Source organism: Nothobranchius furzeri, chromosome 3 (genome assembly GCF_043380555.1).
Source record: "Nothobranchius furzeri strain GRZ-AD chromosome 3, NfurGRZ-RIMD1, whole genome shotgun sequence".
Lineage (NCBI taxonomy): Eukaryota > Metazoa > Chordata > Actinopteri > Cyprinodontiformes > Nothobranchiidae > Nothobranchius > Nothobranchius furzeri.
Genome location: NC_091743.1, coordinates 69,094,435 through 69,116,909, shown reverse-complemented (window position 1 = coordinate 69,116,909; position 22,475 = coordinate 69,094,435). Strand labels below are relative to the sequence as shown.

Sequence of the window (22,475 nt, the reverse complement as noted above, 5' to 3'; positions counted from 1 at the left end):
AACGAGGGGATATAAAACATAAACCAGTCTCCAAGGCTTCTGCGGTCATCATGTAGAGGATAAAAAAAAGATTGACACCATTTTATTTATTGTATCGTGAGAGCAAAGTTCTTTGATTTGATGTGATTAAAGGATCAAATAAAACCAAATGTAAAGTCTAGATGTGTTTGTGTAAACTCGAGTGCTGCTGGCTGACTGGCAGGGCTAATGGACTGACTGGTTGCACGAGGCCGAATGACGCTTATCAAAGGTACTGGCCTACTAGGGAATCCAGCTATTATACTGGTCTCACACTGAGCCAGCTACCGAGTCTCTAATGGTTGTGTCTGGGACAGAACCCGCGTTAAACATGGCCGACATTCACGTAACAAATGAGCTTCAGAGCAGGACAAAAGTAAAGGTGTTTTCTTTAAATCTATTAATAAACTTCTAAACACAGGAAGTAAACACCACCGTTTCTTCATGATGTGAAGATTTTTTGTTAATTTATTTTTTCTTACCTGAGCTGGGATTGTAGCTTAGCTCCCTTGGATACAAAGTCCTCCCAGGTGGGATAACTGGCCTGCAGCAAACAGGAAGAAAGATAAATAGTCACGTTGGTTGTTTATCTAAAAGCTCATCATCAAATCAAAAGAGCATCACTGGTATCTGCAGGTAACACAGTAAGCAAATCCCCTCCACACAGACCCACAGAATTATTCACAACATTTATAATAATCCACTGACTAATCCCTTTAATAAATCTGTGCAGCTCTGTGTGACCTCTGGACTTCACTGAATGTCACAGAATGGGAATAACAGAACAATTCCTCTTCCATCTTTTTCAGACTCGCATCTTAAAACTGCATTAAAGCAACAAGCAGCTGCGTTTTATTTTAGCTTTTCCACAGGAAACCAGGCTGTGAGATGCAGAGAGGGCTGTTACTGAAACAACTCTGTGTTCATGAGTGGCTGACATGTTCAGCCACAACACGCTCATATACATACATACATGGAGGTAAGGAGCACTATTCTAAAAAAACAAACCTGTTTGTTCATTTTACATTTTGTCACCTTTAAATGTTTATTATTAATCTCACAGAGTTTATTTCCTCCATGTAATATTTACATTACCTTCACTCTGAACAGCTTATAGAAAAAAACACCAGATTAAAAAGACTGGAAGTAAAAAATCCAGAGTTTTTGTGAACCGACTGAACTCTAAATCTGCTCCTGTTGTAAAAGCAGCCAACAGAAACACCATAAGCTCCAACAGGAGATGATTTTATGATCCTGGCATACAGATATTAAAATGATCCTTCATGATGACTTTCAGGGGGCAGAAGCAGCTCATGCATCTGCGTTTTCTAAAGGCGGCTGATTGATTATGTAACCCAAGGCTGGTTTGTGCAGCGGGCTCTGACCTTGAGGAGCATCTGTGAGCAACAGCTGCTGCTGTGCTGCTTATTAAATCTAAAACTCGCTCGGACCACAGCCTCAAACTCTGCTTTCTGTCTACTGATTTTCTTGATTCCAGTCTCTCTGTTCATCTTCAGACTCTGCTGCTCGACCGATGATAATACAGATTTAACCCCAACACAACTCCATTAGCCTCTTAGCTTGACACCACTGAAGCTGTTAGCCCCCCTCCCCTTCAGAGAGCCAGACATGCACACAGCATGGGACTGTCAGGTTTACTGGCTGCAGGGATTTAGCATTGTGTGATGAAATACTGCAGGTGGGCAAAGCTGGAGCTGGAATAAACCTCATTATGAGGCCAAATCAGTGAGAAAAGAAATGTGAAAAGATTTAAGATCTTTACCGAAGGAATCCAGGGATTATTGTAAAACTAAGCAAATTAGTCCGATGATCGTTTGACCCCTCCTTTCCACGGGAGCCGTCAGCAGCAAGTTACTGCAGCAGCACGTCTTGCTCGCGTATGCTGCTGCTTGGCCCTTCCCACGAGACGCGAAGCAGCAGGGGAGCAGCTGTCACCGACAGAAGTCGCACGAAGTCACACAACATCAGCAAAATCACGCGTGACTTCATCAGTAAACACAACAACAAGCAGGAGAAAACTACAACATAACTCCATGCGTTATCCTTCTTGACGTGTCTTTATAAAAACTGACTGGGATCAAACAGGATTGGATACTTCTGCACTTCAGTATTCAACCTTTCGTCGTTCATTATGGAAAAACAAAGGAGACCGCTAGCTAGGGGATAACTTTTTTTTAAAGTTAAGCAACCGGAAGGCAGTACGTTTCTTTATTCTGAAAATCTCAAATCTCAGGAAGCTTCGCTCCGTTTCCGTGTCCGATTTCCTGTCTTTCCTTCCCCAAAAATATCAAACTTGACCCGTTTCAGAGGCGTAGCGTGTAGAAAACAGAACCGGCGCGCAAGGGCCGCGACATGCTTCTCGTGGCCGACTCGCGCTGCTGACGGCTCCGGTGGAAAAGGTTCTGTTGACCACAGCAGTTCCTATCAGCAGCTATAATGTGCTGCTGCAGTAACGTGCTGCTGTCGGCTCCGTCACGGCTCCGGTGGAAAGGAGGGGTAAGGCTTAGAGATGTTAAAGTAAAAACGTAATAAAGGTGTATGCTTGTATCAATAAAATAGAGATGTTAGGGTAGCCTTGGAGAACCATTCACCCACCTAGCTAATAAATAAAGTTGATCTAGAACCATCCTTTGGAAGGTTTTACAGCTCGAAAACAGTTTTGTGCCACACCTGGAGCTTTTTATATTTCAGAAACCAGACCCAGAGTGCATGAGCGATGCACATTGTCATGACCTCTGTGGTATTTTCTTATACAAGTCATATAAATATATTACTGGCATTTTCCACTGTCAGAACAACATGCCAAAAAACACAGATGACCCTCTCAAAAGATGCAGGGAGCAAATTAGCCTTTTTGTCACTGGTAAAGACAATTTTTACATTGTTCAGCAATCACAAATTAGTATTTTTTTTATCTACCGGATGCTTTACACCGATGTGTTGGATTTCCTGTTTAGCTTGACGCATTCTGGACATGGGGCATGGCTTCAACTATTTTATTTGTGAGCCTTTTATCCACTGCTATATGGGGATTCTGCACAGATTTTCAAAAATGTTGACATCAATAACTAATGTACAGATGTCAATCAGAGCGTATGAGGACGCACTAAGACAGATGCAGATCTGGCAACCTTTCTCGTGGATGAATAAATCTTTAAAGTATATATATATATATATATATATATATGAATAAACAGCACAACGTTAGAGGTGCATGTTCACGTATGAGAGGCATTGTTACAAGCAGTAAATCGGAAGTGATGAGAACAGCTTAAGGTGCGATGCATTTGTCAGCCTCTAGATGGTGCCAACTGAAAAAAGGGCCTCGAGGATTGTAGCTTTAAAACCTGAAGTAGGTAGCATCCCCGTGGATGCTTTTGAATATTATATCAGAGAGAATCCGAGTGAAATTTTCTTTTGGACTAATCTGGTATCTGACTGCATTCATTATGGCCCAGTCACATTTAGCATGTAGAACTAGCAGATCCACTCAACGCAGTTTTTACTGCAGACTTTTTCCTTAAAATATATATTAGTGCCTGTAGATGTGACACACACACACACACACACACTCTTAATCTAATTAATAAACTTTATCCTAGACACTGAATGTCAGTATCAATAAAACCTCCAGGCAAACCAACCAAGAAACCCAATTTGTCCTTTCATTTCAGATGATGAAACTCCTCGAAGGCCGTTCTCCATTTCTCACCTCAATCTAACATTCTCCCAAGATTTGTTGTTCTTGTCAGGAATGTCATGGCAGGTTGCAGACAAAATATTCCAGCCATCATTCCACAGTAAGCAAGGCTGCAAAGACCACAGACACGGTGCCACAGAGACTTATATATGGAGCACTTGATAGCAGTAGTATCTAAAATGGGGAGTAGTGACCTACAGAGGTCACTGGTGGTTTATGAGGGGGGGGGGGGGGGGGGGGTCCTAGACAGCTGCCAACAAAACAACTGTCGATTCCCATCTGGCCACACAGCTATTTTTATATCTCTGGTATAATTCAGCTGTTTGGGAGAAAATACATCAAATTAAATACAATTGGTTGCTTCGGTCCTAAATGCGTTATTGGCAGAGGTTTTTAGACAATTGAGAGAGAATCCATCAATCCATCCATTTTCTTTGGATTATCCATAGTCGGGTCGCGGGGCAGCAGCCTAAGCGTAGAAAACTCATTTCAGCCGCTTGTATCTGTGATCTCGTTCTTTCAGTCACTACCCAAAGCTTGTGAACACAGGTGAGGTTACGGTAATTATAGCTATACAGTGTTAAAATGTTGTTAAAAAGGCATGAAAGCCATCGAACTACCACCATTTGTAAAACTGAAAAAGATGCGGGTGAAGCAGAATGGAAGGGAAAACATTTGCAGAGCTCCCGCCGCTTTAAAATGGTTGTTTCTGAACTCCCAACGCCCAAAAATATGTCAGAAACCCCCCACCACGCAATTTTTGCTTTGAACTAAATTAGCATGTCTTTACTGAAGAGACCTTATAAATTCAAGCTGCCTGGAGCCCAAACGGGACAGGCTATGTGCTCCACTGGCGCTAACACAGAGACGTCTTCCCCTGTGGAGGAGACGCTGAGCTGTTACTCTATCTGTTCAGGCAGCCAAACCACATAAACAGGTATGCAGTTACATACGCATGTGTGTGTGTGTGCGTGTGCGTGTGTGTGTGTGTGTGTGTGTGTGTGTGTGTGTGTGTGTGTGCGCAGTTGAGTGTTATCAGCGTCTAATCCCACTATAATAATCCCGACTTGCTCTGCTGACCAACAGAAAGATTACAGTAATGACAGATGGAGTGATGTGAGAACTCAGGAAAGTGAGAATCCTGCCCTGTTAACCTTTTCAGAGTCTAAACAGACTTTATCAAGTCTTTCATTCCACCAGTCAGTCAACCAGTAACCCATTCATCAGCTGAGAGATAAATCAATCAGGAATAAAGAAGAGTCGCTGGAGTGCTTTGACCCCGATCAGAAAATCCATGCAGGTCTTGTTAGTTTCACCAGCACTAGAGGAGGACTAGTTAAGATCGATTATCTGCTGAATATTTTCACGTCAATAAACCAAAGATGTGTTCTGCTTCTCAGAGAACTGTTAAACAGAATGCTTCCTGCTGGTTTTAGATCATGAACACAGCTGATTTGTTTAATTTAGTGACTAATTACTTCTGCAGACACAAAGCAAGGCTGGGGAGACATTTCAGCTGTCTGGTTAAGGTGTTAAAAAGACAAACGCACAGCAAGGTTTGCTTCCTGTTCGAAAAACAGACCATGCTAAAAGAGAGCCAAAACTGACTAGTTCCCCTTTAAAGCAAAATCTGTTTTACATATAGAAAATGATTGTGGCCGTAACTCCATATTAATTAGTGTGTGTGTGTGTGTTAATAAACATAATAATGAAACAATATGGTTTCATTTACACCAAACATAATCACCCGGGTCTGGATTTTCAAACAATCATTTTGATCATTATAAGATTTGATTGCATGATTATTTGAGCCAAAACATTAAAAATTCAACATGTTGGCTGTCCTGGTAATAATGACTCTGTTGGGGTTCACCATTAGGTTAAAGCAGAGAAGAAGAGTGAAGGTGAAGAGGCTGTTCAAACAGCAACATGAAGGTGTGTTTGAGCAACACAGAGAAAGACAGAGAAAAGTTAGATGGGTTTGTATTGTTCCCCTCCGGTTAATGGTTTACAAACACCCAGAAGCAAGTCCTGGTGGTGCATAAAAAAATTTTTTATCACTTAAAATTTTTAAAACTTCTGTGATGCAACAAAGCTTGTTAGATTCCTGGTGACACAGCCGGAGACTGGCAGAAGCCAGAGGAGAGAGGGAGATAAAGGTGTAACTAGTTAGAATATAATCAGGCCCATGCATAATAAATGAGATTAGTTTTGTGAACCAGTCACTTTGAAGCAGGAAGCAATTATTTTATAAAGCGGTTCTTAAGAACAGAGATGATGTTTTGAGGTTTCACCAAATGCCTGGAGGGAGAGATGAAAAACAGTTCTCATCCCTTTGATCCAACATTCCAGCTTCTTTAGTAAGCAACAATCTTTGCTTTATTCTCCAGCAACAGTAAATAGTTTCTACTATTATTCACTGTATCACTGTGGTAAAGGAGTTATTTAAACTGCCCACACACATGTGCATTTGAGCTCTGAAACACCAAGCTGTTCATAAATTAGATCTGAGAGGCACGTCTCAGGTCTCCCAGCATCCTGAATCAGCTGATTTCCATACTGGGATCTCGTGGCTCAGCCTTAAGTGAGACTCAAAAACACTTCAGCTATCAGCTTGGTATTTTTTTCTTCTCTAACAGTTCTGTCTTTATAGCAGACTGTCTTCATATGAGCTGGCAGGACGAGGCTACGCAGGTAAACAAGTTTGATTAGTTAATAAAAAAAAAGGTTTATGAGAATGTTTCTCTGAAAACATCAGAAATAAACAGTAATGAGATCAGAAATTGTGCTTCCTTCTTCTCTCTGGGTCCTTCTCCAGACTGTTCCTGTTGGAAGTGGAGAGCAGGGAGCAGTTGATCTACATGAGACTCCTGTCTGTTAATGTATTTGGGGATTTTTGCATATCATTTGAACATTTCTCTCCATTCTTGTCATTTATTTTCCAACCGATTAGTGATTTGTGTCTCAGAATAATTTTTAATTTAGCAAAAACTAAACAGCACATCAAAAGTTGTTCGTCAGCTGGAAACCCAACACACAACAGTTTTTAAAACATAATGATGTAAAAACCTTTATGTGTAGAAGAGTGAGAGAAAAATGAATCCACACCCTCTATTGAGCAGCACATCTGCACGAGTCACAACATCATCTACATGTCAACTCATGTCAAAATTAAATGGTGTCTCCTGGTGAATCTTGATTCACGAGGACGACTCTCCAAAGTGATTTCTACCTTCAACATGAAGGAACACATCTGTCTAATCTGGAAACCAGCAGTAAACCAAGCGGCAACAAAAGGACCTTTAGTCCATTATGTTATCACAGAAATAACAGCCTTACATTAAAACGTATGAATGGATGACATGTATACAACATTTGCCTTCCTGTAATGACTGATGTGCAGCAAACAAGCATGAATATACAGACGTCCCATTGGGTGCTAAAGAGCATAACAGCGTTGCACCATATTGGATGGGTCTCCTAACTCTCCAAAGTCAATGCAGAGTGGCCAACTATGGCCGTTTTTGTGCAGGTAGAGCCTACTGTGGTAACAACCGGCATACTACTGAAAACAGATCTTGTGGGATTATTGACTTAACTAGCCTACCTGGTAGGATTTTATAATTTTATTTATCATTATTTATTTTGTTTAATTATATTTTTATTTTAATTATCATGCCATACCTTTTGTCTTATTTTGTGAAAACCCATAATAAAATGTGTTTTTTTAGTTGGGTAAGCACAGTAGAAATGAATGCACTGGGGCGAATGGAGACCCATCTAAGATGGCGGCCAGCCACTGGGCATCTCTTGTATACAGGTCTGTGGCAGCAAATCATGAAAACCCCACACCCACCTCCACCTTAGACAACCTATTTTCCTGTAAGAAGTGAGTGTGCTCTGTAATCAGCCAGCCACACACACACACACACACACCTCTAAACAATCTGGAACTATAAAGCATATCAGTGATGTGACTAAGCATCTTCGTATTACAGCATGCAGAGGTAGGGCGTGCCGGTGTGTCAGGCTGCATTTTGCTCTCCACACAGTTAATTATATAGATACAGGATGGATATAAAGTATAGTAATACCATCACAACTGTTGTTTACAGCTGTGTGTGTGCATGCGTCTTATAAGCTCAAGTGCAGTTTTTGACTTTAACCTGAAACATGTGGACATTTCCACATTCTGAGTACATTCTGCTGGCCCACACAATGCTTAGCACTCTAAAGCTTGGTTTTAGAGGTATGGTGTGAAATAACTTTTCGTTTAAGTTAGGGTTAGGAAAAGAACCCCATTGGTTATGTATGAGTTAGGCATAGTGGAGTCACCGAAACTAATGGAGGTTCATGTGTGTGTGTGTGTGTGTGTGTGTGTGTGTGTGTGTGTGTGTGTGTGTGTGTGTGTGTGTGTGTGTGCGTGCGTGCGTGCGACAGAGAAATTACACACCTCTTTAGGTTAGTGCTGAAAAGCATTTGCAGGGTTTCCCCCAGAGCTATATAAGCCTGGCGGGCCACCAGGCTTTGCTTGCCCACCCGCCAGGCTTAGCATCATGCCCCGCCCCGCCCCTACCGTGTCCACTGACACGAACGGCGCAGTGAAACTAGAGCCCTCCATCAGCTGATACTGGTGAGAAACAGCAGCGGAACGTGTGCAACCACCACACCCCCACTCTCACGGAGGAGAGCTGCGGGACCGAGTGTGCGATATCAGCAGCGGTGCACCGAAAAGCACTGAAACCGATGCAGAAAAAGATCAAGAATAGCTTTTCTCGCTAGGTACATGTCTATGGTTGGTGCTGTTGACGTCCTGATTTCCCCCAGGCTCTTCCATATAAGAGCAGGGCTGTACAGTGCGACGAAAAAAACTGTCTGTACATGTCTGTCTATTTTTAAATGTAGCACTGGTGCAACATCTTTGAATTTCTATTTTCCCCAGAACTTTATTGAACAAAGGTAAGTTACGTGTAAGAAAAATGATTTTTACTGGCGCACAGTGTGGTAATCTGGATGCAGTGGAGGAAAATAAGGAAACCAGCAAAGGCACAAAGGCAGAACCGGTCCAAAGTTTGGGATCTAAAGTGCAGCTACACGCAGATTGGCTAATGCTAAAGCTAACAGGTAGCAGTCTCACAATCAAGTGGCGTACAAAAAAATACATGATGATCGTAAAACTAAGACTAAACTCTACAAGCGGATGAAAAGTCCCCACCATCCGGTTTATTCTGCATCCTGCAGCGCTATGGATCAGAACCGCTGCACACAGAAGCAGGAAGAACGGCAATCCGTTGTAGTGTATAATTCACAAACGCTTCTATCTTTGAACATAATTTGAACTGGATTATTGCCAACCCCTACATAGACATGCCACCATTACATTGTTAGCAGCAGAAATTAAATGTTATTACCATTTCCAATACAAATGCATGTTAATGAAATGCTTAATATTTTACTGGATATATTTGTGTTATTTTGACTAAGATGTGTGTTATTAATACAAACCTAAAATGTTACTGAAATGTAGGTCAAAAATTTAAAAATATTTTAAACTATAAATATCTGATGAGAAAAAGGGAACTAAACACCAATCTAATGCATATTTGTGTGTCTGTATTTTACCGCTCCCTCCTGCAGTCTTCCTCTATTAAAATTTAAATGATTCTGTAAATTCCGTGTATCAATAGAAAAAATCTCTGCCAGCTGCAGTAAATGTAGTTTCCAAATAATAAATAAGAGGTGCATTCATCTGTGTATCTCCTTTGATCCCCATTAGTGATATTCTCAGCACCAGAACAGTGGAGCAAAGAAACAGATTCCGGAGTTTGTAAGTAATTTAATTTATTAGGTGCATCTGACCTGTTCTATTTTTCTCTGAAATGAGATCAAATCAGTGCTTCTATGGGTTGACTCCACTCTGCACTAGAAAATTTTACTTTATTTAGAGGCGTGTCATAATTTCTCTTCAGCTCTGAAAAGAGTTGATCACAATTTGCAGATCAAGTTTATTTTTCACGGAGATCAGCCACGGATTCCTCTTCTGTCGGCACACTAGGAATCGAAATAAAAAATGTTGAGCGATTCCGGGAAAAATGAACAGTTGGAACCGGTTCCAATCGATGCTTGATTCTCGATGCCCAACCCTATAAAGGACACGCGGGGACACGTAGCTCCGCTGGCGTCACTGTTTGACACCCGCGGTCACACGGACATTATTCGACTATTTAACCTTCCCCTCACCCCAATCCTAACCTTAAGGTCAGTAACTGTGACCTTAAGGTTAGGATTGGGGTGAGGGGAAGGTTAAGTAGTTCACAAGTCGTTGTAATGTCCATCTCACCACCGGCATCAAATACCGACGCTCTGGGACGGTGCGACATCAGTGTGTCCCTGATTGTCGTCTCCTGACGCGCTGGGGCATCCCGAATCGTCACGTATTGAGGCTTGGTCACACGCGTCATATTTTGACGCTTTGGGTGTGAGAATGTGTTGCACTACTCAGCGTGACTCGGACGGGTGCAGTTTGAATCGCCAGCCCCTTCCAACAGTGAAGTTCAGTATTTCCCCCAACTTTTCAGTACCTGCTTCTTTGCAGTTCCTATCATGCTGACCCGGTCCGGAAACGCAACATCAGCCACTGTTAGTCACCGATTGGCTAGGAGAAAACCAACTACAATTATGTGAGCTGTGTTAACCCATGCTGTTGGGTCATTTTTGGCTGTACAGTGCAATTGAAAAACTGGATTTAGTGTAGCGTACAGATTAGAGCTGAAACGATTCCTCGAGTACCTCGAATAATTCGAGTACAAAAAATCCTCGAGTCAAATTCTCTGCCTCGAGGATTCGTTTAATTCATATTTAATTAATTCATGGCTTTGCAAACGCACGGGGTCATGTTTCACCCGGACCAAAATAAGTGACGCACATGCCCACTGGACTGAATGCACACGCGAGTAGCGAATATAACTTAACTTTCTCTTAAGCCATGGCGGACAACATGAACCCCGGTGGAGTGAGAAAAAGACAGAAAATGTCAAAGGTGTGGGACCATTTTTCATGTCGTAAGGCGGAAAACGTACTCCAGTGTAAATACTGTACAATGGATTTAGCCTACCACAACACCACATCCTCCGTGCTGCAGCACCTGTAAATGTCACTTCTGCAAGCGGACTCAGAGCCTCTACAAGATAATGCTTTTTAGCCTGTATTGCTATATATTCTGCGGACTCTGTGACTTTTTCGTTTGTAGCACTCAGTTTCAGCTCACACCGTACGTTTGGTAGCAACACGTCGGACTTAAAATGTGCTAAAAAATAGCAGTTTTACACAACACGTCGGACTTTTTATTGTGTTATTGATGTCTGTTGTCCCTCTGGGTTTCTGCAGGAGGACACGGGTATTTATGAGTGGCGGAGGAAAACAAAAGAAAGTAAATAAATGTTTTGTGATCAGTATAATTTGACAAAACCACAGCAAACATGCTTTTGGCAATCCTTGTTAGTGTGAGAAAAAAAGTGTAGAAATTAAAACGGACGTGTGTTAATAGGGAAACAGCCGGCGAGCTGTTTGCGCCGGGAGCGGTTCTGGTTCTGTTTGGGCCGCAGCCGCTCGCAGCGCTACTTCAGCAGTTATCCTCCTAGTTATTGTCTGGCTTGCAGGCTAGCAGATTCTCGCACGAGGAGAGAATCGGCTCAGGTTGTATATTTATTTTTTGCACAGGCATTTGTTTACTGTGAAGTAAAGTTGAAGTGCTGAAGTTATGCAAACTAATTTTGAATAAAACTTGAAGAATAACTGGCAATTGCTTGCTCATTTTAAGAGGTCTTTCATAATTATAACATGCTATTTGATATCAAATCAAATCGCTTTTATTGTCACGTCACATGTGCAGGTACACTGGTACAGTACATGCAAGTGAAATTCTTGTGTGCGAGCTTCACAGCAATAGAGTTGTGCAAAAATACAATAATGTAAAAACAAGTAAAATATAAAAATGGCTAATCTAAGTATACAAATGAATAAAGTAAACAATAAGATAAGAGATATAAAATGTACAGAGGTTGGTATGTGCAAAACAGTGGCATTAATGTACAGTATGGAGCGTGTAATGTTGGAACTTGGTGGAGCTCGCGACGAGGCAGCCATACTCGGTGCCATCTTGGCTCATCAATATATGATATAATGGTTTACAAACACAAAAGAGTAATTTATTAGAGTACTCGATTAATCGAAAAAAAGATTCGATAGAGTACTCGATTACAAAAATATTCGATAGCTGCAGCCCTAGTACAGATACCAGTGTGCTAGTTTTGAAACTTTGGAAGTCACCCTGCTATGACGAGGCCCCACTAGAGCTGTTTTTCAGTTGCAATTGACAACCATCTGATAACATTCAGAGTCAGAGGACGAATCTGCTGACTGACCACATCTCAGCAGGCATTGAAGGTTTACAAAACTGTGACTTAAAGATTAGGCCATTTTTTCTGCTACTGATTTTGTGTGGATATATATATATATATATATACATATGTGGCAAGGTGGATAAACGAGGGCCCGGGCGGGATTCGATCCCCAGACTCCCGGGTGAGAGTCATATGCTCTAACCAGTCAGCCAAAGGGACATCCCCTTGGCCAAGTAGCCAGGGCGCATGATCAATCGGGACACTGTGACAGGACACACACACTGTCACATATATATATAATAGGTTAGGAGCCTCAGGTAAGTCCAGGCTAGCGTTCCCATAGAGATGTTGAGTCTTACGTCACTTTTAAAGTGACAATTATGAGGTTGCAGTTTAGTCACAATATTAAAATGTATTAATGAAATATCTACTAACATGTTGCAATTATTTCTTTAACTGTGGTTTTAGTGGGAAATTCATTTCTAGTGGGTGTGCCCTTCGATCATAAACTGATGTGGTTTTGATTGTTGCATCAGAAAGTTATGTCCCTTTTGAAAACCACAATACTCTGGGCTGTGTATTTTACTCAAAAACAATTGTATCAGTATGTATGATACCCAGAACTTTATGACTCATGATGTGTGTGTGTAGGAAACATCTCATTCACTTCTAAAAAGACTTTAATCTCAATAGTAATTCAATTAAAAATGGGTTGTGTGTGTGTGTGTGTGTGTGTGTGTGTGTGTGTGTGTGTGTGTGTGTGTGTGTGTGTGTGTGTGTGTGTGTGTGTGTGTGTGTGTGTGTGTGTGTGTGTGTGTGTGTGTGTGTGTGTGTGTGTGTGTGTCAGACTCCAGGAGTGCCTCTGTTGGTTAAATATTAGGATTTGATGCCACGCAGTCTACAAAAATCATCAGTCCTCCTGTAATCTGACAGCAGGGATGAGTCACTCATGCTGCTCACTGATTTCAATTCCCTGTCAGGACAACAGAGGGAGTAGCGCTGTTCCGGGGTATCCTGTCATGCATTTGGTCCAAGATAGTAATTTTTTTTTTTGACCTTTTAACACAGACAAATTTGTCTCTCATTCTCCTCCACTCTCCATGCACCTGTCACCTCTGAAGCCACGTTTCCTGCCATTTCCGTCCATGAATAAAACACTTGCTGCGTATCTTTTTACTCCTCCAGTCACGGGTGAACAAAACTTCATATTTCTAGAGTTTTCCGCAAGGTATTCCTCAAGCTGCTCTGTGTCTGTCTGCTGCTAGATATCTTTGATTGCCTTTATTTTTTTGAGAGCGTAATGGCTGTATTTTGATGAAAGCAGCATCTTGATTGACTCCTGACCAATCACAAGCTCTCCATCTCGTTAAACGGATGTTTAGAAAAGTGGGTCGACTCCGTCCGTTCTCGCGAGCCTGCTGGAGAGCCCATACAAGGACGGATAATGGCGTTGCGTGTCTCCGTCCCGACACAGATGGAGAAGTACATATAAATTAGGCAATAGGCTGCTGCCTCTGCGACCCGACCCCAGATAAAGGCAGGAAAATGGATGGAGGATTCCAGCAGGATTCAGAGTGCTGCAATGGCAGAAATTAGCTTTGAGTCTCAAAGAAGGGGCCTTAATCACTTACTTTTTATAGCTATTGATCATTCTCAGTCTTCCATTCATTAGAGTCCAGTTTGTACTAGTTTGGTTCCAAATCTAATCAAAGCTCTACAGACAGACCCTTGCAGGTTGCCATAATCCCAGGATTATAATCTGTCTGTTTTCAAGCTGATAAACTCACTTTCACAGAGAAAGCTCAGGGTTCTGGAAACAAAAAGGTTTCACAGACACAAAACTTTGCAGTAATCTGAGACAGACTGATGTGTGTTTGAGTGTTAATCTGAATCGAGTCACCCAACTAGAGCAGCAGAGAGGAGAGAGAGTCCACGTGTGAGTCTCACACAGGCGGAACGGTTTTTGACTAGACACCGGGCTCATTCAAATGCTTCTATTGTGTCTAAGATGTTCACTATGTGGTGTGTCCATGTTTAAAACCAACATATTCTCACACCCAAAGCATCAAATAATGACGCGTGCAGTGTTTCCCCTAGGAATTTTTCCAGCTGTGGTGGTGGTGGTGGGGGGGGGGGGGGTCTCACCTTTATGTTAATATTGTTTTATTTGATGCTCTCCACTTTGAACTGCACCAATCCAGCAACTGCTACATTTGCACAAAAATAATTTTTGTTTTAAACTCTAGTGACACACTTTGCAGGGTGGATTTGACATTTAATTTTTCTTGGCGTCTGGAAAAACATCTTCATTTTTCCAACACACAGTTAAACAAAACAATGTTGATTGAGGTGTGTGTGTGAGAGAGAGGGGGAGAGTTAAAAATTTTTTTAAAAACCCCGACCGGAGTGGAGGCAGTGACCGACACATGCACGAGCCGTTTTCAACTCTGTCTTGTCAAAAGCACCACGTACGTTACGAAAAAAGTAACTTTAAATATTCAAGCGAAAATGAGGCGAGCTGAAGAAAACCTAGGGAGTACTGAAGAAACGTCAGCACAGTGAAGCAAGCACAGAGAGATCCGTTACTGTGCGTGCACGTGTGTGTGTGTGTGTGCGTGCACGTGTGTGTGCGTGCACGTGTGTGTGTGTGTGTGTGTGTGTGTGGTGTGTGTGTGTGTGTGTGTGTGTGTGTGTGTGTGTGTGGGTGTGTGTGTATAGGTGTGTATGGATGGGCCGGACGGACTGAGCTCCCGGCTGCGGACTGAGCTCCCGGCTGCAGTTTTGTGTGTAGGGAGGGGCGGGCGATCTATGTGACTGGCCAATCACAGAGCGTGAAGACAGTCAGTTACCCAATGAGGATTTTCCTTCAGCACGATTACAGATATTTACGAGTTTTACTCGTTTCATGCTCGTATTCGTCAAAAATGCTTTATCTGTACCGGATACTAATCTGAAATGAGTATCCGGCTCATCCCTAGCTGTAACCACCCTGCCTCCTCCTCCTTGCTGCCTGCCGGCTATGATCACAAGCAACAACAGAGTAGTTCCCGCTGCTTCTTCGGAAAACGGCGCAAAAAAAAAAAATCAATAAAACTTGGGATCTTGTAGGCGTGGCACTGGGATTTCAGCCGTGGCGGGCCGCCATGGCTACGCCTATGTAAGGGAAACACTGCGCGTGTGACCAAGTGTCAAAATATGACGATTAGGGAGCCCCAGCGCATCGGGAGAGGACGCGCAGGGACACACTGTGCCAGAGCGTCAGATACAGACGCCCGCGATGAGACGGACATTTGACCATCTTATGTACTTCTTAAACTTCCCCTCACCCCATTCTAAACTTAACTAGGTTGTGCATGCAAAGCTTAATTGGAAATTACTAAATTAAGGTTAGGATGGGGGTGAGGGGAAGGTTAGATCGCTAGAGGTTCGAGGAATAATGTCCATGCCACTGCGGGCGTCGGACACTGACGCCCCCGGTGACACGTGTCCCTGCGCGTCTTCTCCCGACGCGCTGGGGCTCCGCTTGGTCACACGCGTCATTATTTGACGCTTTGTGTGTGAGAATGTGTTGTTAAAACACACAGGTTAAACTTGTCTTAGTTATGTGCTCCCCCATAAACGGTCCCATCACTGCACTTTCTCAATCTTTTGCATCCCTCAAAATTCTGTTATTACCATAAATAAAATTAAATAACATTTTTAATGCTCATATCCAAATCTCAGTACTTCCAAATCACACACACACACCATCTGAATACGGATCATGGTAATATGCTCCATGTTTCATAAATACAGATTTATTGTTTAAAAATATTTTATATGAAGGCTGGCAGGACTCGAGTGACTCATCACAAGACCAACTCTTACACAATGTTCTGGTACTTCTGCGGACTGAATCATCTTCTGCGGTTTGTTGAGCTGCATTGTGAACGACACACTCAGCCTTGTGCAACAAGCCATCTGACAAACCGTTTACCTCCTGCTGGAATTCACCAATCAGGAAGAAAATTTACAAGAGCTACAGATCCACGGCATGATCAGAGAGAGCAGCTACAAACTCCCTCAAAACCCTGACACACACACACACAACTCTAAAAATTTACTCAACCCCGAACCCATCGTTTATCATCACAGAACGTGTGAAGCTGTGGTGATGCGGGACACAGAATGTCCTTGTAAGTGTAAAGTTATGTTTATTACACTGATTCAGCTCATAATTGTACCCAAAGTGACAAACAGTGGAGAAGCACTGAGTGGGTACAACACTGAATAGGTTTGCAGAGTTCTTTTAGCACAGAGATGCTTGAATAACTTCTAAGATGAACGACTTAATGTTTCAGAAAAAGAGATCTGGGAATGTGGGAAGCAATCCCAACACTCATGTGATGTGGTACAGCCTGTGTCTGGAACCTAGGCTGAGACAAAACCAGGGACAAAAAGATCCGATAGCATCAGTTATGTGGTACTACCTACTAAAGGAGGCCATATCACACTATACTGCACAATGTAAAAGAAAAGCACCAAAGGTCAGAAGTGTTATCCCGTTTCAGCAGCTGGGGCACGCTTCATTTTAAGCTTCTGCTGGAATGCTTTTAGGTATTGCCCGATTCTCCACAGTCCCCAGACCAAACTTGATTCATAATGGATCTGCAGCAGACCACCCCCATGTCAACACACGAGGTACAGGTCCACGAGAAACTAGTGCAACACGATCCAGGTGGTGACAGTCGGATTAAAAAGCTGATGTTGTTTAGTTACACAAATACCAACTAAGCTTAACTTGATTGGTTCTTCTCAGCAGAGGTAGAAAATCCTGTCTAAAATGCAAAGTAAAAGCAACCTGAAATGGCTTTGCTATCATACAAATTATTTACTCTCATGCAACCACATTCCTTACAGACAGGTGACGCCCATCAGGCCTAAAGGAGGCAACTAACCGGGAATCCCTTCAGTGGATCCGAACACCAACACAGACAGCCTCATAAGAATAAAGAAATATTTGTTCATCTAATATTGAATAAGTTCCTCTTGTGTAGTTTTACTCCACATGAGCACTCTGCTATCTTGGCAATAATGGAACATAAACAGTTTTCTAGACAGCATGTCAATAAGCCCTGTAATCTGGCCCATAACGGATCCTCCAGGCAGACAGAAGAGTGTAGATAAATAAGTAGGACACATTCAATAAAAAGTGACAGCAGTCAACTCTAAACAACTCCCCCAACATGCACAAAACTTTTAATAAAACAACCTACCTGCCCAAATACAAAAATATATTTGATATTAGACCAAAATGTAAAAAAGGTTAAACTAAATTATTGAATTTACTCAAAAGATGTGATTTGATGACAAAACAGATTCAAATTTGTTTTAGGTCGGAGGATGATAATGGAAACCAGAACATTTGGCCCCAAAAGTGTTGGAAGATGAAGGTCTGACAATTTCCTCACGTCATCAGGTAAATCATTCATGTGTACACTTATATCTCTTTATTGTCCAAAATCACCACAGTGCTACATGCACAAATAGCTATTTATTTATATGCAGAAAGTCAAATCGTATGTCTGAGCGGAGCTCCAGCCAGAAACCCTTCCCAGAAAAACACCAACAAAGACTTTTCTGGTTATTTTGGTTAAGGAGAGAAAAAAAGATGTGACATGAAAAGGGAGGTTGCTAACGACGAACATCTGAGAGGAGAACCCCTGACTGACTGACAAACAGACAGCAAAGGGCAGCCTGCTTGACAAAACATCAAAGAGCACACAGCTGGTAAAATCCACCCCCATCCAGCCCTGTTGCTCTTTCAGATGGCCCACGACCAGTTGCAACCTCAGCTCAGTCATTACCCCAACCTAAATCACAAGCACTCACATCTTCCACGTTCAGCTATTTATAACTTCCAATCATCACAACCAGCTCCTCGGACACGGGCTTATTCAGTTTTATTTGTAATGCACCACTTTTGGCTTTTTACATGTTAAAACTGTGGAAAAAGCTGATTTTGACAACAATGGTAGGAAAAAATGCAATGCATGCAATGCATGAAATATTAGTAATCAATTAAAAACAATCTACAATTGCACAAGAGACTGGAGTGAAGTGGCTTACGATGAAATGCAGTTATTTAATATTAGAGGAGTGAGACGATGAAATGAGAAAATAAGCTTTAAATATTCATAGAGGAAGTAAAATAAGTGTTATATTTATAATCACCTTCATGTCGTTCATGATGAGCTGGAAAAGCCCTCCCAAGGCGCTGCATTCCTTCTCTATACCCGCATCCATTTTTCCACAGGCTCGGAAAAATCCTCCTCAACCTCCCAGCAAGTACAACTTTTTACCTCCCCCCCCAAAAAAGAAACTTCCACGTAAGTTTTTAAATCCTCCCACAGAAAAATCAATATAGACGTTTTTATCAGAGGGGGTTTGTTTCCATCCCCCAAAGAACAAAGTCCGCTTTAAAGAAAAGGGTCAAAACGGGAGTGAATACAGGAGTAGGAAGAATGAGTAAATAGGAGATGAAACGGGAGTTTAAAAAAAATCCAGGTCGGAGAAGCTCTAGCGTTAGGCTGTAGTCAGCCGATGCTACCAGCCGGCCAACTTGATAAATGTCCCCAAAAACACAACATCATGACTGGATCACGCAGCGGAACGTCTGGAAAACGCCTGGCTGCCTTAGGAAAGCTGGCCCCGCTTGGTTTTTACCTCGATAAAAGGAAAGAACGCCTCACCTCTGGCTGCTAACTTAGCTAACAATGTTAGCCAGGCAACCTGTGACTGTGCGTGTGCCCAAACCAACGCGCACTTTACGTGTGGACCGACACGCGCAGACACGGGTCGTCGTGATCAATTACGTCGTACAAAAATAATCGATACGGGTCTTATCTGTGGTCCGGCTCGAATTGAAGACCCTCCGTCGCCTCTCCTGAGTGTATGAGAATGGTTTGGTTTGTTTTCTTGTGAGTTTTGTCCGCAGTCTCCCTGCCGTTCCTCCAACGGGAGTTCTAACCTGGAGTGAATGAGATTCTCCCAAACTCCGCGTGAAGTCAGGCGGAGTGACATCCACAACTTCCGCTGTAGAATTTCAAAATAGAGAGAGAGAGAGAGAGAGAGAGAGAGAGAGAGAGAGAGAGAGAGAGAGAGAGAGAGAGAGAGAGAGAGAGAGAGAGAGAGAGAGAGAGAGAGAGAGAGAGAGAGAGAGAGAGAGAGAGAGAGAGAGAGAGAGAGAGAGAGAGAGAGAGAGAGAGAGAGAGAAGTTGCAACAAACTATAGGCTGATTATGATTTTCAGTCATGTGACCGAAGAGTAAACTTACTACATGGCGGCCACTAGTGGACATATGGTAGCACTGCAGGACAAATATGCAAATTTTCCACCTAACGCCAGACAACCTGACCTTGAGAGTCATGTGCCTTTGACTCTGTGTTTGAATTTAGAGTTCACAGGATCTCAACACTTGGTGACTGTCACCAGATCTCAGGTTGATGGACAATTTTTTACAACCGGAAATCAATCAAATTGAATCAACAGAGCTCAAGCCCAGGCTTTAAACATAGATCTTCATGATGAAAGTGGGACTTCTAACAAAATTTCATAAAAACCTAATTAACTCACATATAAAACCAAAACTGTTGACAAAGTCAGGGATAAACTAGCTCTGCAAACCTGAAGGTGTCTGAGAGCAAACAGGTCTCAACGGCTAGAGATGATGACTATAAAAACTAACATCAGATCTTGAAGATGCTGAAGAAGCATTAAATAAACTCAAGCAAACTTATAAACTCAAGGAAAATACCTTCATAATGGAAGAGATAATAGAATAGAATTGTGATATCAGGGTGAGCACCCCAGAACCATGACACCCTGAACCACAATACCCCATAATCATGGTATACCACACTTCCTACGGCCATTGATGTAACATTTGTGGGGGTGCGTGGAGACCCATTGCACTTCCACATCAGGAGGAGCTAGTTGAGGTGGCTCAGGCATCTGTTCAGGATGCCTCTTGGATGTCTCGCTGGTGAGGATTTCCAGGCACATCCAACCAGGAGGAGACCCAAAGTGGATACGCTGGAGGGACTATGTCTCTTAGCTGGTCAGGGAACGCCTTATGATTCCCCTGCAGGAGCTGGCCCAAGGAGGTCTGGGCCTCTCTGCTTAGGTTGCTGCCCCGCAACCCAACTCTGGATTATCCTGAAACAAACGTGGTCTAAAAACATATGTGAGGCTAAATAGTGTCAGTAAATCGTACGTGTGCCTGTAAATGACCAATGAAGCATCAACATGTATGTTGAGTTTTATCATGTTGAACCTACAGACTGTAACAACCCTGATTCACCAGGCAACCAGCTGAGTCACAGTTACAGCCTCCCCCTTAGCCTGGTTTCCATGGTGACAGACAGCATGTGAGACTTACCGTCTGTTTTTTTCTCTTTTGTTTTGCTGAATCGCCAAGTAAAAAGTGGTGCTGTTTCCATAGAAACAAACATCTGTACAACTATAGTAAAATGTTAGTATGCATATTAAATGTACTCAATACATTGATCTTATTTAATTGATATTTTATTATGCGACTTTAAAATGAGATTGCCCTCCTAATCCTGTCTTGAAGTTTAATAATTTAGTCTAAACCCCCAGCAGAACTCCTAAAGCCTTAAAACCCCAACTTTTACCAAATCAGGCTGTAGTTTATGCTCGTTCCAAAATGTCACTGATTTTTGTCTTGAATGACGAACTTTGATACTTTCTCAGTTGCTGAGTGGTATAAGTGTCAGCTCTGAGTCTGAGAGATTGTGGGTTCAAATCCATGATTGGGTCATACCAAAGACTTTAAAAATTAGGACCCAAAACCATCCTGCATGACACTCAGCTTTAAGGGGTTGGATTGGGCGGGTAAACCACCCAAAGGTTACCGAGCCCGGCCACTGCTGCAGCTCCCAATAGGGATGGGTCAAATGCAGATGTATTTTCACGTGTGTAATGATGATTAATGGGGCTTTAACTTGAATGTTTATGGTTCTTTTTTCTTACACTCTTCCGCCACCCGATGGTGAAATAATGTAACTACATCACCCTTAACAAAAAATGCAAATATGGTGCAAAAGTTAATTTATGGCAGTAATTGAACTTAAAAGGTGAAACTAATTTGAGGCAGACTCGTTCCATACAAATCCAGATGTTTCGGTCTTTATTTGTTATAATTATGGCTCACAGCTGATGAAAACCCAACATCCAAAATGTCAGTTATAATATTGTGAAAAGGTCCAATGCTCTAGACTCATATGTGTCACACTCTAATCAGTTAATTAATCCAAAACACCTGCAACAAGTTCCTGAGCCATAGACACAATCTCAATACTCGCTCTGCACCCTGTGATCTTCAGCAAAGTGCACTTGGAGAAAGTGCGCGTAGTACACAAGTGTGCAAATAATTGCCGAATTGAGACAGGGAGCATGACGTCATCGATCGCAACGCATGCCGGGATACTAGTCGCTGTGAAACTTTTTTCAAAAACCTTTAACAACTTTCAAACAAACAATGCAATTATTTGAAATAACTTTAACTTCATTGTTGCTTTGTCTAACATCCAGAGCATCAAATAATCGTCCTAAAATGAACTAATTTTATTAGAAAATACATATTTTCAGAAAAGGAAATTGAGCCTTTTCTCCTGCAGCAATGACTTGTGGGTAATTATCTTGCCTGAGATCAGCATCGCTGTGGGCATGTGAAGTGGGCGTGGTCAACATCCGCATTTGAGAATCGGGAAAGGGCTTGTTTTGAAATCATTAGGAAAGGAATGATTTTGCAGCCCTGGCCGGGAATGCGCAATTGAAGGGCGCGAGGGTGCAAGTGCGAGTATTGAGATTGGGCCTTAGATGGTCTCTCAGTCTAAGATGGATTACTGACAAACTTTTGCACATTCTCATTTTTTGTTTCACCTGTAAGTTCAATAAAAGTGCTGCAACAACTCAGCATTCATTCTTTATATTTTTCAAAATAAAATAAAAAACATTTATGCCTAGAATGTTCATTTGAAGCCATTTAATTTTATCTTGACAGTTCTATCAGGTTTGTTTTAAAACACTAGTTATGTATTAATGTGAAGCATTATAGCTTGTGCATTTCTACCCATAAGTATAACAATTTACTCAGAAAATCCACCTTACATGGAAAGAAATTAAGTATTCAGATGTGAAAGTATCAGTAAAAATATGCCATAATCTTGTATTGCATTAACCTAAAATGTGTTTTTCATACTTGTGTTTTATAGAAAATAAGTGGCTGCAGCACAAATTACAAACTCCACCTATAATGGTCACCTGGACAT

General features: G+C 42.1%; 1 protein-coding gene across 5 annotated transcripts in view; it reads right to left on the bottom strand.

Annotated features, from left to right (window-relative positions):
• Positions 1 to 22,475, bottom strand: part of mtss1 (MTSS I-BAR domain containing 1) — a 73,343-nt gene that overhangs the window by 38,599 nt on the left and 12,269 nt on the right. For 3 of the 5 annotated variants that reach the window (XM_054731324.2, XM_054731327.2, XM_054731338.2), the window contains exon 3: positions 501 to 562. In XM_054731324.2, coding sequence (XP_054587299.2) covers positions 501 to 562 — 62 coding nt within the window. Of the gene's footprint in view, positions 1 to 500; positions 563 to 18,354; positions 19,226 to 22,475 lie in introns of those variants that run through there. The other 2 variants (XM_015958662.3, XM_015958663.3) reach the window with 1 other exon arrangement.